The sequence below is a fragment of the Harpia harpyja genome, chromosome 16 (genome assembly GCF_026419915.1).
Source record: "Harpia harpyja isolate bHarHar1 chromosome 16, bHarHar1 primary haplotype, whole genome shotgun sequence".
In the NCBI taxonomy this organism is placed as follows: Eukaryota; Metazoa; Chordata; class Aves; order Accipitriformes; family Accipitridae; genus Harpia; species Harpia harpyja.
The window spans coordinates 3,191,323-3,207,480 of NC_068955.1; the positions used below are offsets into that span (position 1 = coordinate 3,191,323).

At 55.3% G+C, this 16,158-nt stretch overlaps 2 protein-coding genes across 3 annotated transcripts; one reads left to right on the forward strand and one right to left on the reverse strand.

Annotated features, from left to right (window-relative positions):
* Positions 1-151: 151 nt before the first annotated feature.
* AK2 (adenylate kinase 2) lies at positions 152-9,146 on the reverse strand. Of its 2 annotated transcripts, none has more exons than XM_052811916.1 (7): positions 8,992-9,146; positions 8,317-8,442; positions 6,299-6,409; positions 6,096-6,190; positions 5,314-5,386; positions 4,525-4,720; positions 152-1,530 (listed from the first exon to the last, which is right to left on the reverse strand). In XM_052811916.1, exons 1-7 carry the CDS (start codon positions 9,109-9,111, stop codon positions 1,487-1,489), a joined length of 765 nt encoding a protein of 254 aa, XP_052667876.1. In that variant the 5' UTR covers positions 9,112-9,146; the 3' UTR covers positions 152-1,486. The 2 variants fall into 2 exon arrangements, with proteins under 2 accessions (XP_052667876.1, XP_052667877.1); XM_052811917.1 differs by lacking the exon at positions 152-1,530 and adding an exon at positions 1,562-2,384.
* A 258-nt stretch (positions 9,147-9,404) lies between these two features.
* Positions 9,405-15,809, forward strand: AZIN2 (antizyme inhibitor 2). The gene is given in 12 exon segments (XM_052811915.1): positions 9,405-10,266; positions 10,754-10,868; positions 12,051-12,217; positions 12,316-12,489; positions 13,268-13,294; positions 13,296-13,441; positions 13,556-13,687; positions 14,041-14,206; positions 14,327-14,489; positions 14,564-14,676; positions 14,957-15,171; positions 15,509-15,809. Coding segments are annotated over 10 exon segments (1,377 nt in total). The 5' UTR covers positions 9,405-10,266; positions 10,754-10,868; positions 12,051-12,118; the 3' UTR covers positions 15,651-15,809.
* Positions 15,810-16,158: the final 349 nt, after the last annotated feature.

Sequence of the window (16,158 nt, forward strand, 5' to 3'; positions counted from 1 at the left end):
GCACATTTTTAATGGAAAGAGATGGCCCAGGGCTTTTCAGCCCTCCCCCCGCATCCAAGATGCTATTTCTTTTCAGCAGAAATACTGCTGCATTAGAGAACAGGTCACTTCCTCTATCAGTGAAAATTCAGTGTCCTATTTGATGCTGGTCCTTGTGCTATAAATAGGAATTTTCCCCTTTTATAGTTGCTGAATAATTGTGTGTATGAAATATGAACACAGTTTTCAGAAGAGTGCCTGATAAGCAGCTTGCTGGAGTGAAATCGTTGAACAGAAGGAATTTACAGCACCTGCAGAGCATCGCATGCTGTGGAAAACATTCAAGGTCAATGTGACAGAGACAGGTCACAGAACAGATCCAACTACTGAGGATGCAGGCTTGAGCTAAACAGCCTCCCCACAGCAGCCTTTCCCACAGCACCCCAACAATTCATTTCACACTCCACACTTAAGGAAGGATCAAACAGAAGAAGCCCAGCTCAGAGGAGCCAAGGCTTCTCCATCCCACGTACTAGAAAGCCAGGAGGAGCAAGCAGAACAAGTTTTTAAAACAACAGCAGGCAAATAGTACAGGACACAATCCTAAACAACGAGGAAGAGCATAGTTTAACATCCACCATCAAAAGAAAGAAGGGAAGAACACCACAAATGCCGGAGTGGCACAAGCTTGCCTTCAAAAGAGCGAGAATGCTCATCGGAGGTACAGAGAGGTAATAAAAACACCAGAGCACAAAGAGACTGAATGGCAGAGGAGCAAGAAAGCCCAATTATGCTGAAGAAACCAATCATTACTGGAGGAAATGGGCATATGCAGCCTGACCCTTTCTGATGCTGGTCCAAAGTGCCTAAACCAAAGCCCTGACCACAAGCAGGGCTGCAAGGGTGGTACCAAAGGCATTGCGGAAAAACAATGACCCTCCATCAGCACATCTAGAACAGCTTTCCTCTGAGACACCTCAGAGCACCAGGGTCAGGGTCCCTGTGGCGGCAGGATAAAGGGAGGCCAGGAAACGCTCTCGTTCCCTGTGTTAGAGCAGATTTTGCCCTCTGTATTTAGGGAGAGGCACTGGCAGAGGGGGAGGGAGGGATGCAACAAGGTATGAAAGGCAAAAAGCAAATGAGCAGAAACAGAAGACACATTATGTGGCTTCCAGTTGCTGCAGGAAGAGAAAAGGAAATAACATCATCTCCTCCACACACTGGTGATGCAAAGGGAGGAAAAAGGCTAGGAATTACATCAGTTAAAAATACCTGAAAGGAACTCTGGCCAGAAAGGGTCAGGATACACAAGGGCTCAGTGCTTTTAGTGTCACGCATGAAGAAACAGGAGAAAACCAGCAAAAGACACCATTGCTATGGTGATATAAAGCATTGGAACACACTCAGTAAGGAAGAGAGATAAAAAGAATTACAAGCCACATTTTCAACTGCACAGAACATCATCCTTGAGATAGGATCAGGCCCGAGGATCCACCCAGCTCAATTGTTAGTCGGCTATGCTGTCATCTGCCTCCTCATCTTCCACGCTGTCTGCAGGTCAAAGAGGACACAGCAACAGATATAAAATGTAAAGGGGTTATTTTATTATTGATTCAGAGGTTAGACAAGGCACCATTTGGTCTAAAAAGAAATGCAAAAAAACCAATTAAGTGTTATTTTTGCAGTCAATTAAGAAAGTCTTTTTTGCATTTCTTCAGCATTGTGTGAATTCCAGCTTGGTGAAGATCACAGAAAAGCCACCCCATTGCCAAGTAAGGCAGGCTTGGACTAGAGCCGCAGCCCCTTTGTTCAGCAGCAGAGAAACCTTGAGAAGTCTCTATGCCGGGGTTTAGGAATGCAGCAGAACAAGAAAAACAAAACTTCCAGGAAAAGACCATGGTATCTTTTTTTCCTTTCCATTTCAGAAATGATGAATCATTTGTTCATTTTGGTCCTCACTGACAGGAAGCAACTTTAGAAAAATCACAGCAAACCTTGCAGTGGCCTCAGAGCACTAACAGCCCACGAGACAAGCCCTGAAAGTCCTGGAGAAGCCTGCAATGGCATCTAGCCCTACCCTCCTAACAGGTCAAGGACCTGCATCTGATCACTGGCAGAGATGTCTCACTCTGTACAATTGTTTTGCCTCCCCAAACAGTGATTTCTAAGGAGAAGGCCATCTCCTCTTCACAGTGATTCTGCCGAATAAGAAATCCAAACAAAACCCAACCAAATCAGCCCCCAAGCCCCTTGTCGACCACCTCCTTTTTCCCCCTCCCATCAGTCATAATCCCCTCCCAGCTGCCCTCCCTGCCTCCCCTGCGCCCAGGGGAGGGCTGCAATGGGTGATGTAGCAGAGTGTGCAGCGTTTGGTGGTGTCTCATCTGGTTCACGGAGTCACTCAGCTGGAATAAATGGGAACAAAAAAAAAAAAAAGGTTTAGGGAAAAAAAACCAGAATTAATCATGGTTTATGGCAGAAAAAGGCTGGCAAGCTGGATGCAAAGTGAGCACAAAGGGGAAAAGGAACAGAGAGTGGAAGAACACATTGTTCTTGCTGTGGAGTAAAATCTTGACCAAATCCAGGAGCACCAGCTGGCCGGGAACCCTTCCTGCCATTATGATAGTGTGTACGGGACTAGAGCTCTCTCTCTGACTCTCTCAAGATGCCAAGATAAAAGCTGCTTCCACTCAGAATTTCTTTACAGTCACTGAGATGCTGGGGCAGCTCTAACACACACTTTCCTCTCCACTACCCTGGAACGCGGCAGTCCTATGCTAAATGCTATCCTGACCTCCCAGCATGCCGACGCCACGCGCCAGGGCTGCCCTTTCACAGGAAAGCCAGAAACGATCGACAAGGCAACAGCCATCTGGGGGATCTCAGGGGACTGCAGGCTGCTGACGAAACCACCACCGTTTACTTTCAAAACCTCTGTCCCTGCAGTCACATGCTTTCAAGAGCAACAAGTCAACTGCTTTCAGTTCCTGGTGTTGTTTCCAGTTTGCTGGAAGGGAAGAGGTTGTTTCCCTGGAAAGGATGTATGAGGACAGAGAGCAATTTTCAGACAAAAGAAAAATTACTAAGAAAAAGAGCAAGGGATTCCTAAGGATTAGGCGTCTGCTCTGGACACACAGCCCACAGCAGCTCAGTGCACAGGAGAGAGAGGCCATCTCCTTGAAAGAGGAGGGTACTCAGTAACACTGAATCAGTAAACATACATGGAAGGCCAAAGGACAAAGTTTAATCTGGGCCAATCTGCATTTACAGCGGGGTCCTCTAGGAAGGGCTGGAATCCCGCACGGGCAAAGGTCATTACCAGCCTTGCAGGGTCACCATATAGCAGCGTAATGGCCCCAAGAAGCTGGGTCACTAACCACACCACACATGGTGTCCTCAAATGGACGGCCTGATGGAGCTGTTTGATTTGCTCAAGAAACAAGTACATTTCCATGATCTCATAACGAAGGTCATTGGCTCAAGGGCACATGAAGCCAGTGCTTAATAACGCTGTCTCTCAGGCCTTGAAAAATCACTTGGTTTTCAGTAAGGCTTTATTTAGAGTTTGGGATCAGGAGCTCAACACATCTTCAACTCCTTGGCCAAAGCCAAGGCAAGAGTGAAGAGATGAAACCCAAGTCCTTTTCTTGTCATCAGGAGATCCCAACTTGCTATGCACAGCGCCTGTCAGACTCTGACCAGAGACTTCACGTTGTTAAAAAAAAAAAAAAAAACAAACCAACACAAAAAGTATCTCACTAATATATTTGCTATATTGGGGCCCACAAATGAGGAGAGGCTGAAAACCCCCAGCTCTCACCCACCCTCTTTCTGCCCCACAAGCATCATCAGAATGGGAGGAAGACAGGCCGTGCTCTCAGGTAACCTGCCATCCCACAGAGAATAAAACACATACAATGAGAACAAGTTCTCACCCAACCCTGAGCAGCAGCAGGCTGCACTCATGCGCATAGCCAAGCTGTCCCTCCCATGGCTGCTCCCCCAGCTGGCACACAGCCCTTCACATGCTTCCCACGAGGAACCCCGCATTTCGTTTCCTGCAGCCGACAGACAGCATCACCTATCTGGCACCCTGTGAAGGTTCTTCCCCCCTGATCTCTAACCTTCTGCTAGTCCCCTGTGGAGCAGCCAGGAGGAGCTGAAAGTACAGCTCCTTCCAAAGAGCTACAGCTCTAGAATGAAACAAAAGCCTTTTGACTCAAAGGGATGCAAACCCCATCTCTGGCAGCAGGCAGCTGGTGCTCGGGCTCGCTGCGACCTCTAGGGACCAAACCTCCAGCATCCGCAAACAGACTGACGTTCACATATACTGAGATACAGACCGTTAACAACTTGTTTAATAGAGAATTAGCACAGCCCTGCCTTGGGCTGAACCGCCTTGTCCCCTCCTCTTCTACTCTGCTTAGCTCTTCACCCTCCCTGGCCCCAGAGAGACAGAGACAGAGATGGAGAGACAGAGAGAGAGAGAAAAGGGAGAGCTCCGTCCTGGGACAGAACCCTAAATGAACATAACCAGGTCTTTACATGTTGCTCTCGAGAAGGCTGCCAGGATGCTAGCAAACACCACATCGGGAGACTGGGAGGCATCCACCGCCGTATGGATCCCTCGCTTGCTGTAGTAGGAGACCAGGGGAGAGGTCTGCGTGTGATAGGCCTTCAGGCGGGTTTTCAAGGCTGTTTCGTTATCATCCGAACGGCGGATCAGGGGCTCTCCAGTGACCTGGGAGAAGCAAGGGGACAGTCTCCAGCTAGCTGCAGCCTGGCACGCTCCCCCCTTCTCCACAGCTATGACAACCCCTGCTCCCCTCCTCCAAGACAAGCTATGATGCAGAGCTGCAGAGGCGATCCCCAGGTCCGCAGGGGAGAGCGGGGCAAACCCAGGGCAGCCGAAACAAGTCCCAGAGCAGTCACTGAAGAGAGAAGGATTCAACACCGTAGTCTTTCCCCCACACACCACTCTGCTTGCTAAAAGGAGCCCAAGGAGTCTTGCAAGCAGACACCAGCTACAGTTGCTTCCCAGGAGGGAAAACAGTCACAACCCACCGCAACTTCAGCTATGGACAGAGTCCAACAAGTTCTGAGGCTGGCAGAGCCCAAGCTGGCTCTACAGAACGGCCATGCCCTTCACTCATCCCTCCAGGCCTCGCTCCCCGCAGTGCCGTCGGCTCAGGCTGCCCAGGCAGTTCCCCACGCTCCCCAGAAAGCCAGGAGAGAAGGTATGAGAGAAAGAAAGAAGTGAGTTTTTCCAGGGATGCTGCAAAGCATCAGCTAAACCCAAAGCAACGTAAGCTGCGGCCTTGGGATCTCACATACATCATCCTTCATGTGCTCTTTTGGGGGTCTGAACTCCTCGTGATAAGAGCGGCCACTCGCTGGGTGAATCAGCCTAAGACAGAAAGCAAGTGTCAGCAAAGTAGCCAGGTGCCAGGACAAGGTCTCCTAAACTTGTCACTCATCAGCACAGAAACATCCGCAATAGCAACCCGATTAGCCTCTCTCTATTAAGAAAAATCTCTTCTAGCTATTTCTGTACCAAGGGCCTTTTTAGGCACTTGAAAAAAATAGCAGCTGCGCTAGGAGATAGAGAACGGATTTTTACTTTATGCTTTACTGGGGAAGGGGGCTAGCTCCTGGAGGTGTGAGGGCGATACAATGCAAGAGCAAACAGTGGGAGACATCTGCGTGCCTGCACGGCCACAACTGACCCTGGACAGGACGTTCAGCAGTGCCCAAACATGTATGCAACGTCTTGTGTTAAGGAGCAGTAATAGCTCCAGAGAAGCAAGAGCACAAAGACATTAGCTGTCGGACACTGGGCTTAAAGGCTGAGCTGGGTCATCAAGGACACTGATTCATATCAGCAACCCCTATTTATAGGGCAATGAAGGGGCTCTGTTCAAGGCTGGCCCAGGCACAGGAGAGCAGGCGAGGGATCAGGGCAGGAAAGCTCAAACAGAGCAGAAATCTAATACAGACCAGCACTGCAGCTAGCCCTAAACACTGTGAGAATGACACAAGGATCCAAAATTAGGATGCTCTCCCCTAATCTAGGAAACCCCATCCCATGCACCGAGCGTTTGGGAGAAAAGGATTACCGTCCAGTGATTCTCCGGATGAGCAAGGAGTCGGGGATGCTGAACTCAATGACGGAGTCCAGCTTCTCTCTCCTCTTCTCCAGGAGCTCATCCAGCTGCAACAGAAAACACCCAGCTCAGAGGGGCAGAGGTACAGCCAAGGGACCCCTGTCTCCAGGGAAGGAGGAGATGCCAGAGCAGTCCCCAAACAGGAGCTCACGTACCATTTCGGCCTGCTTCACCGTGCGTGGGAAGCCGTCCAGGAGGAAGCCATTCTTGCAGGGAGGGGAGTCAAGGTTGTTCTCAATCAGCTCCACCACCATCTCATCGCTCACCTGCAGAGAGGAGAGATGGGTGCATGGTCAGGAGGGACACCCTGATTTTACACAGCTGCCTGCAGAGCTGCTGTACTCATGCCAGTGCCCAGGCTGCATCAGACCCTTTTTACAGCCGCTCCTGGTCCCACAGGCAGCAGCCACAGCACAGGGCACTGCTCTTAACAGGGTGAAAGCTGCATGTTCAGACCTGCCCACATCAGGGAAGCACTCCCTGCCATGGGTGTCAACACTAAGATGTGGCTAACGAGACATTTCATGCCAGGGACACTCCAGCCCGTGCAGGGACTTGGGCCAGCGCTGTAACCTCACTGTTACAAAGGTTGCTGTATTTCAAGGGAGACCATCAGCTTGAAGACAGACTCCCTAGATTATTTTTTTTAAACCAATTCACAATACGAAATATCAACATAACCTTTATTTCCTGTTACTTTGTACCTTCAGCCACACATCGCCCCTTAGTAGGCAGGCCTGGCCAGGAAGGGCAAAGCAGGTGAGTTGCTCATTGACTCTCATAAACCTTGTGGGAAGGTAAATGCCCAGTAGTTGCTGACAAGCTCTGACCTTGCTGGATAGTTTTTCTCATATCATGATCTCAGCATACTGCTGGGATTAGTGCCTTTTCTACACTGCAGCATTTGCAAAGTACTAACAGATGCTGCAGCCCCAACAATGGCTGTTTATTCAAGAGTAGCTCTCCTCAGCAGTGCTGTTTTCTCCAGCGCACACAGCTGGGACCCAGCAGGACTGGGGACCTGACTGTGACAGCACACAAACAAGATCCCTGGAGCGGGAAGCATACGGGCAGGGGGCAGTTTGGGCTAAGCAACAAGTCACTTCTGTGCCTGCCTGATTACCCCTTTCAGAGAAAGGGGTCCTGTTTCGTCATTGAGCATAAAAACCCCTCCTGAACACTGCTGTGCTCCCAGCTGAGTTATCGCAGAGCCAGAGTACACTGCTAGGATATACCTGCAGAGCAGCTGGGTGCTGCCTGCCACACACGCACGTGGCAGATACCACCAGCCTTGCCAGATAACGTCCCTATCTTTCATAACCAGCTGGGACATTGCAGGCTTGGTGTTGCAATGCAAGCTTTGAGCAAAAGCTGGAGATAAGCCACGTCGCTCTCCCCACCTGGGGCCTGCAGATTCTCTGTGGGGTGTCAGGAGCCCACGACAGCCAGCAGCAATGCCCAAGATCTGCCCCACACTGTTTACCTTTGGGGCGAGTTGCTGCCATTTGCTGTTCCTCAAGTTTCCCCCAGATATTTCAGTCATTTTGGCAAGATAATTAGACCCTCAGAAAATAAATGTGTCAGAGATCCTAACTCTTGCTTCTTGGGGATCCAAAGTGTCTCTCACACAGCATTACACAGCACTCACTGTAACTACCATAGCAACACCCCTAAGTCTATTTTCACCTTACAGTTACAGGCAAATGGCATTTATGCAAGAGCTGGGATGCAGATGAACCCTCCGAACAAACTCTTCCACCCCACAGGAGTCCAGGCATCATTTGAAGAGAGACATGAGCCGCAAAGCATGGCTGTAACATCCTGCAGCTCCAAGGATAAACGTTCACCTCAAACTGTTCAGGAGCCACAAAACATCCAGACTGTACCCCCTGAGCATAAAAGCACTGTGGCAGAAAGAACCAACGCAGGGACGCAGGCTGCTGGTAAGCAAGGAACAATTTAAAAGAGGAAGGATAGTTTTACAGGATGTTTCTCCTGCAGGATAATGAGAAAGAAAACCCCCACCCCACCCCTGCCTTCACCCTGCAATCTACCTTCCTCCACTAATTGGGTTTTGTCACTGAGGCTTCTAATTACAAGGTGGATTTTGACTGCTCTCATTCCAGGTGCTGCCAGACCACCTCCCCTCCCAGCACGTCTCCCCACTACCCACCAGCTTCCCCGAATCCATCGTCTCTTTGATCCGCTTGCCCAGCTCAGACCCCGAGGCCACCATGGCCCGCAGCATGTCCCCGGTTGCCAGGTGGCAGACGCAATAGGTCTCGGCCAACTTCGGAGCCTGCGGTAGAGGACAGACGTGAGGTGAGTTTACCGTGAGGGTTTCGGAGCCACGACCTCGGGGGCTGAGGCCCAACTGGGGTTTGGACACCCCCCCACCCGGTGGGGCCTTGTCCCCACTCGCAACAACGGGACGGGTCTGCGACCGGCCAGCACGTGGCAGGGCCCGGCACGCAGCCCTGAAGGCCGGGTGCTCCGGGAACGGGGCCAGGGCACCGGAACCCCCGCGGCCGGCCCTAGGGAGGAGGACCGGGACGAAGCGCCCCGGCGCCCGGGTCCCTACGGGCGGTGGGTCCGTATGCCGGAGCCCCCGGGGAAGGGGAGGCCCGGGCCCCCTCCGGAACGGGGGCAGGCCGCACGCCCCAGTCCCTGGCCGGGGGAAGGGAGGCCGGACACCCGCGTCCCTCCAGGCTGGGGCTCAGACGCCGGGCCCGGGGCGGTGAGGAAAGCCGGACGGCCCGGTCCCACCGGCCGCTCAGCCGGGAGACGACCCGGAACGCCCGCGCCCCTGCTGGGAAGACGCCCGCGTTGCACCGCGGTATCCCCTCACCTGCGTGCCCTTGCCGGCACCGGGCGGCCCCAGCAGGACGGCACGGATGCCCTGCCGGAGCCCCGGGCCCGGGGCCTGCCCGCCGCCGCCGCCGCCCCCCACCTGCGCGCTCGGAGCCATGGCCGCCGCCGCCGACTGCGCGCCCGCCCCGCCCGGCGGCCAATGGGCGGTGACGCCGGGGCCGCGTGCCTCGTGGGCGGGGCCGCGCTGCTAGAGGGCGGGGTTTCGCGGGGAGCGGGCGGGGTTTCGCGGGGAGCGGGCGGGGTTACTCAGGTAGAGGGTGGGGTTTCGCAGGGACTGGGCGGGGTTTCTCGGGGAACGGGCGGGGTTTCGCGGGGAGCGGGCGGGGTTTCGCAGGTAGTGGGCGGAGTTAGGCGGCACTGCGTGGGTTGAAGCGCGCCCTGCGTGGGCCGCCGGCCTCTGCGTGGGATGGGTTCACCACGCTGCACTGCGTGGGCTGTGCATCACGGCACTGCTTGGCACACCCAGAAGCGAGTGGCGCTGTGGTGCTCTGCACCACGCTGCCGAGATCTGGGACGTCTCTGCCCTCCTGCCGCTGTGGTGCTCTCTGCATGGCTCCCCCCATCCTGCGCGGCACAGTCCATGGCTGGGTGCTGGGCCAGAGCACCGGGAAAACAGGCCAGGATCTCACAGGAGACAAGAGCTCCCTTTGCCCTGGTTGCTAGGAGTATCCATGGCAAAGCCAAGACCACAGTGTTGAATACAGGAACCCAGGATAAGTCGGTCCCTCTCTCTTCCTCTCCCCTCCATGCACAGAACGTTGTCTCCTCAGCAACAACAGAGAGGGAACTGCAAATTAACAAGATGAAGAAAAAAATCCCCTGCTCAGCCTGTGGTGTTTGTGGGATGGAGCAGTGGAACCGTTTCCAAGTGCACAAACACAGGCAAAGACAGGACTGATCGACCAGACAGGGCATCTGCACATACGGCAGAGCTGGATCTGCTGCCAGGGAACCCACCAAAACTGGCAGCAGCACAACAAGGGCAGAATCAGTCCCTGACATCTTCCCAACTACCTCCTCCAGCCAATGTCCCAGCCAAACAGGCACCGCTCAGCCTTTAATCTGCAGGAAGCCTCGTTTCCCTGGCAGCAGTATTTCAGAGGTATTTTTGGCACTCTTCTCCCCAAGGGTCCCTGCGCACGCGATGCACGCGCAGCCACGAGTGCCCTCGCACCAGGGCCGGGCTGCAGGCAGGCTCGCAGCGCTCTGCACCATCAAGCTGGGAATGAGCTGCCGGCACGGTAGGGACTCGGTGAGAACCCAGGGTGTCTGCTGGGAGGGTGGGCGAGGAGGGGGTGCCTTCCTCGAAAGGGATGAAGGATGCCCGGAGGCAGCTCAGCCAATGGGGTGGCTGGGTTTGGTTGCCATGGCTACGGTTGTGAGGCAGAGTGGGGGGGGGGTGCTGGGATACAAGGGGCGCAGACCCCCCCCACCCTCTGCAGGGTTACCTGGTCCAGGGGCTCAGGGCAGGCAGGGAACCGGGGCAGGACGAACAGCCGCCGCTGGGGCCAGTCCATTCTCTTGGGAGACCCATGGGCATAATCTGTTTAAATGCTTTCTAAGGTAATGGGGTGGGGGGGATGGCGTGGGGCTGCCGGGGAAGCTGGTTTGCCTGGCACAGTGAGGAGGGGGCTGGTGAGGGATGCCTGCGGATGCTGAGTTTTGGGAATGGTGGGTGGAGGGCATCCTGCCATCGGTGCCCCTCTCCCTCGCTAACCCCTTGCACTGCTTCTCCCCAGAGACCTCAGACCCCCAACAACAGCTACGCCTCGGGGTGCTGCGGGAGCTCTGTGTTCCTCGGGGGGCCCCCCTGGCAGCACGCCTAGTCACCCAGGAGGAAGGCGTTGGACCTTGGTAAGGAGGGGATGTCCAAGGCGGGGGCATGTTTGCCCAGGGCTGACGGGAATGACCCACTTAATTGCTCATTGTTTCTGTGCCCAACCAGCGTGGGCTGGGTGCTGGTTAGTGATGTCTTTGGGAGTGAAGGGTAAGGCTGGAGGAGTTGCTCTCCTTTCCCAAGTATGAAGCTCTAAGAGCTCCAAACCCCATTTTTTCTCCCCATTCCCCATCTCTGGAGTTCGCTGGTGGTGCTTGCTCAATGCATTACAATACCCTGCTGCTCTGGGGTCAGTGTGGTCTTTCTCCTAGTGCCCATCCGAAATGTCGTAAGTAGGTCTCTGCAGAGGAGGAGGAGGTGTGCAGCTCTGAGAAATGAAACCTCTGTCTCCCACTCACTTCAAATCAGAGAGACCATGTTCCTGTAAAAGCCCTGGAGCTAGACCTGGATTATTGGAGTGGAAATGTTTCCTGCAAGCTTGCGCTAGGTCATCAGCTCCCTGGGTTATGGGATGGACTGGGTCCAGGGGAGGAGATTGTTAAAGCTAAGTGTGCGAGCTTAAAGCTAAAGCTCCGCCAAGTGTGTGAGCCAGGAAACACCATGCAGCTTAACTTGTCCCCTTGTTCCACACACTGTGTCATGGGAGAGACGTGAAACTGGAACCACAGCACGGATCCAGACCATCCTCAGGTCGGCCGGTGTCAGTGAGTGGCCTGTGCTGTGCTCTTTAAAGACGCTTCCCTTTTCATGGGGCTTGTGTGCCTGCGAAGGTGGGTCCGTGAGACTTCAGCTATTTGCAAACCACGAGGGAACTTCACCCCATGCAACGTACAGCAGATCTAGCTACATGCTGGAGCGTGAAGGGACACATTCTGGCATATATAGGCCACCTTCTTTGCAGTGAAGTTGGCTTCACAGTTAACTGTGTTGGTGCCTGAACTGCTGCTGAAGAAGACAGGGCTGCTGTGTGCCAAAAGAAAGCTCTGAGCTGCAGAGAAATGTGTCTCCTCCCCTTGGAGAAGATGCTTTAACCCACAGTAGGGCTCTCAGCAGAGGCGCTGGTTTGGAGAGCAGCAGGGAGCTCTACCCAGGGCAGCGCTGCCATGTACGGCCCATGGGAGGGATGGGGTGCAGGCTGGGTGATGCACGCTGGCGGAGCTTCTGGAGCCCTGCTTCTAATATTCCCTTTCTTTTTCCAGTCTGTTGTGTACTTAGAAGCTACACCCTACTCGAGGAGGCTTTAAACTAGCGTTATCACACCTTGACCATGAATGGGTACTTGAAGGAATCCAATTTCATGATGGTGGAGGAGGGCTTCACCACCAGAGACCTCCTGGAGAACCTCCTCGTGGAGCTGGGCCAGGTGGTAAGGGCTGGCAGCTCTGCTGCTCCCCGGCAGCCAGCACCCCCTTGGCAGAGGCGGTCGTGGGGAGGCAACTACTGCTCACTCCGACTTTCTCCTAGAGCGACCAGCAAGCCTTCTTCGTGGCAGACCTTGGGGACATTGTGAAGAAACACCTGCGTTTCCTGAAGGCCTTGCCCCGTGTGAAACCCTACTTCCCGGTTAAGTGCAACGGCAGTGAAGGAGTGATTCGGCTGCTGGCTGAGCTGGGGGCAGGCTTTGCCTGTACCAACAAGGTAGGGTCGTGGAAGGACAGCTCGGGATGAGCATCCTTTGGGTATTTGTGGGAGAGTGGCAGAGCTTACCCACCTTTCCTAAGTTTCCACGCATTAGATGGCATTTAGAGGGGCAGGAGTCTCCCCCTGCTGTCAAAACCCTCCTGACACAGCCCAGAAATCCCTGTCCTCTCTGTCTGGTGACTCAGGCTTGTTCCCCTTGACCGACATTCCTGTCTCTGGAACTGGTGTCCTGGCTGGCAGGCTTGGCTGGTGGCAAGGCACATTCCTGGGGTGCCACTGACACAGCCGTCCAATTCTTGGTGGCTTTAAGGCTGAGCCTAAAGCTCCCGCTCCCTCCTGCTTGTCATTTGCAATAGCCAGATTTCCAGGGAGGAACCGAAGTTAAGCCACTTGCACATAATTAAATAGGACGCGTTACCGGGAGGAGAAAGTGCAAAGAGTCCTGACAGCTCAGACCAGTACTGCAGCTGTCACCCTCACTGCAGCTCACCGGGGACACATGCACCAAACCCATGCCTGCTAAACCCACTTGTTTTCTCTTCTCCTGGTCTCATGCCGCTTGTAAACATCTTGCCGCAACCTGCCCCTGCCAGGACAAAGTCCACTGTGATTCCTTTGAGCTCTTGCGGATTTTCCGTGGAAAAGCCCAGGCTGCAATGCTGGCGGTTTGCCCTCCACAATGCTGCAAGCTGGCCGAGGCCCAGGGCTGATCGCGGCCAGGCATGGGCAGCGCTGGTCCCAAGGACCTGCGTACATGCATGCTGTGTCCCTGCAGGCAGAGATTGCATGTGTGGAAAGCATCGGGGGTCCCGGCTGACAAGATCTTCTACAGCAGCCCCTGCAAGCAGGTTGCCCATATCAAATACGCAGCCAGCCATGGTGTGCAGCTGATGACCTTTGACAACGAGGTGGAGCTGAGCAAGGTGGCCAGGAGCCACCCTCATGCCAGGTAGGTGTCTGGCAGCATCGTTGGAGTGGGGGGCTGGAGTAGGAGCTGGGGAGACGGCTGTGAGGTGACAGAGGGCCTGAAGACCCCTCAACACCGAGTGGCTTTGCTCTGCAGGTTGTTGTTGGGTATTGCTGCTGACTCCAGCCCCTCTGCCCATTCGAGCATGATGTTTGGAACCACGCTCAAGTCCTGCCGGCACCTGCTAGAGACAGCGAAGGAGCAGGCTGTGGAGGTTGTTGGCATCAGGTACAGCACATGGTCCTTCTTTCATAGGGGTGCTCAGCCCTTGTTGGAGGGGACTGTGGGAAGCTCTGCCTTGCCAGAACAACACGGGGGTCCACGGAGTCACCGGCTGCTCTGGTTGGGACTGAGGTGGAGGCTGGACCTGGGGAGGTTGACCCTTGTTGGGACTAATTTGGGGCAGATTTCGACCTCAGAGAGGATCTGGGGGCCTCTGCGGGACTGGCCAGGCAGTCTGGCTTGGGATGGTGTGTGGGAAACACAGAGCTGCCCCCAGTGAATGATAATCCCGGTGCCGTGTCCCCTCGCTGCTCTCTGGGGACGGGCGAGCCCTGCTGAAACAGGGACTGTGCCCTCAGCTTTCACCTTGGAAGCCGCGGTCTGGAGCCCCAGACCTTTGCTCAGTCTGTGGCTGCGGCACAGCTGGCCTTTGAGATTGGCACAGAGCTGGGCTACCAGATGCACCTCCTGGACATCGGAGGAGGATTCCCTGGCACCGAGGACACCAGAACCCAGTTCGAAGAGGTACGCAGCTCCCGATGCCTGCACTCAGCAGGCAGAGAGCGAGGCTGGAGGGTCTCCCCGGGTCTGGCTCCCTGCAGAGGGGCTGAGCTAACCGAGGGGGAACATCTTCTTCCCATCCAGATTGCTGCCGTGATAAACTCTGCCTTGGACTTGTATTTCCCAGACGGCTGCGGGGTGGAGATCGTTGCGACACCCGGCCGATACTACATCACCTCCGCCTTCACCTTCGCTGCCAGCATCACTGCCAGGGAAGAGGTTCCCGCGGAGCACCCTGGCTCCGATGGTATGTGGGATGGTGGAATGGGCCCACCTGTGTGCCCAAGCCCCATCTTGAGCCCTCTCCTTGCTCCCCTCCAGAGGAAGAGTCTGGCAGCAAGAAGAGCCTCGTGTATCACCTCAGCGATGGCATCTACAGCGCCTTCAGCTGCCTCCTGTTTGACAGCCCCTGCCCCAGACCTCAGCTGCACCAGGTGAGGGTCTGGCCCGGCTCGAGGAGAGCCCGGCGGGTCCCTCACACTGTGTCGCATTGCCTCAGCCGACCCCGCTCTCCCTTGCGTCGTGGCTGGCCCCAGGCTCCACGCCAGAGGAGAGCAGAGGCCATGGGGAAGAGGTTGTGGTGATGTACCAGGAGAGCTGTAGGCAGTCCCTGAGCTCCCAGGGTCGGATCTTCAGGGCAGGTGGAGACGAGACACATCGCTGTGACACTGGGGCATCCTCATCCCCTCTGGCTGCTCCATCTCTCCCCCGCAGAGACCCTGCCCAGACCACCCCTCGCACAGCAGCAGCCTCCGGGGTCCCCCAGAAGACGCAGAGGACCACATTGCCGACGGCCTGGAACTGCCCGAGCTGCAGGTCGGGGACTGGCTGATTTTTGAGGACATGGGTGCCTACACCATCGCAACCTCGTCCCTGCTTGGGGGGTGTCCCCAGCCACAGATCACCTACGCCATGTCCCGCGTGGCCTGGTAAGAGACGGTCCTGCGTGAGCAGGGCTGAATCCCCTGGGAGATGCTGTCTTTCCCTCCACCTGGGCTCTTTGCCCAGGGGAGACAATCAAATCTGAGTCCCAGAACCTGAAGATTCAGGGTAAAAACCTGGTCTCAGAGGCAAAACTCGTATTTTTTTAAACATTGACAGACTTGAGCCAGTTTTTCACTGAGGAAGCCACAGGCAGCTCATTTCTGGCTGTGCAGACGGGGCCGTTGCTCTGGGGGATGTGAGACCCCCTAAGCTCCCCCTTCCTACAGCATTTCACGAGGGGATGCTCCCCCTTGCTCCCCCTCGGGTGTCTCTCCCTTGCAGGAAAGCCATCCAGTTCTTCCAGGGAAAGCCACCGCAAACAGAAGACGACCGCGAAAGCGTCTGCGCCCCGCTGTCCTGCGGCTGGGAGATGGCGGAGACGCTCTGCGTCACCCCGGTCTTCACTCCGGCCGGCATCATCTGAGCAGCACCGGTACCGGGGAAGGGGATGAAGGTCTTATGGCGGCCGGGTCACGGCAGCACCTCCCGCCCTGCCTGCCGCTGGCATCGCCCCGCTCGGCTCTCATGGGGGATCCGCGGCGAGGACTTTGAAGTATACACCATAAATCCCGTTCCTCCCGCTCGTGCGGTGTTGTGTGCCTGCTAAAGGGCTGGGTGGATGGCGCCGAGCAGGTTTGGGTTCATTTTTTAAGAGTTATGGTAATAAAACGGTTGTCCGTTGCGGCTCGGGGTTTCGAGTGAGGAAACCCACGGCTCTTCCTCCCCGCCCTGCGCCGGAGGCAGCGGAGAATCAGTCTGCAATAAGCAGTTAGCTGCGTAACGAGGCTTTGCTCGTTAGGGAAGGTAGGGCCGTTCCTCCGAACCTTGGACACTGTTCAGGCATCCGGGAGGGACCCCTGGATTTTTGAGGGTGGGGGGAGGTATGAAAATAGGGGGGTGGGTTCCAGGATGTGGGTATTACTGGGGGGAAG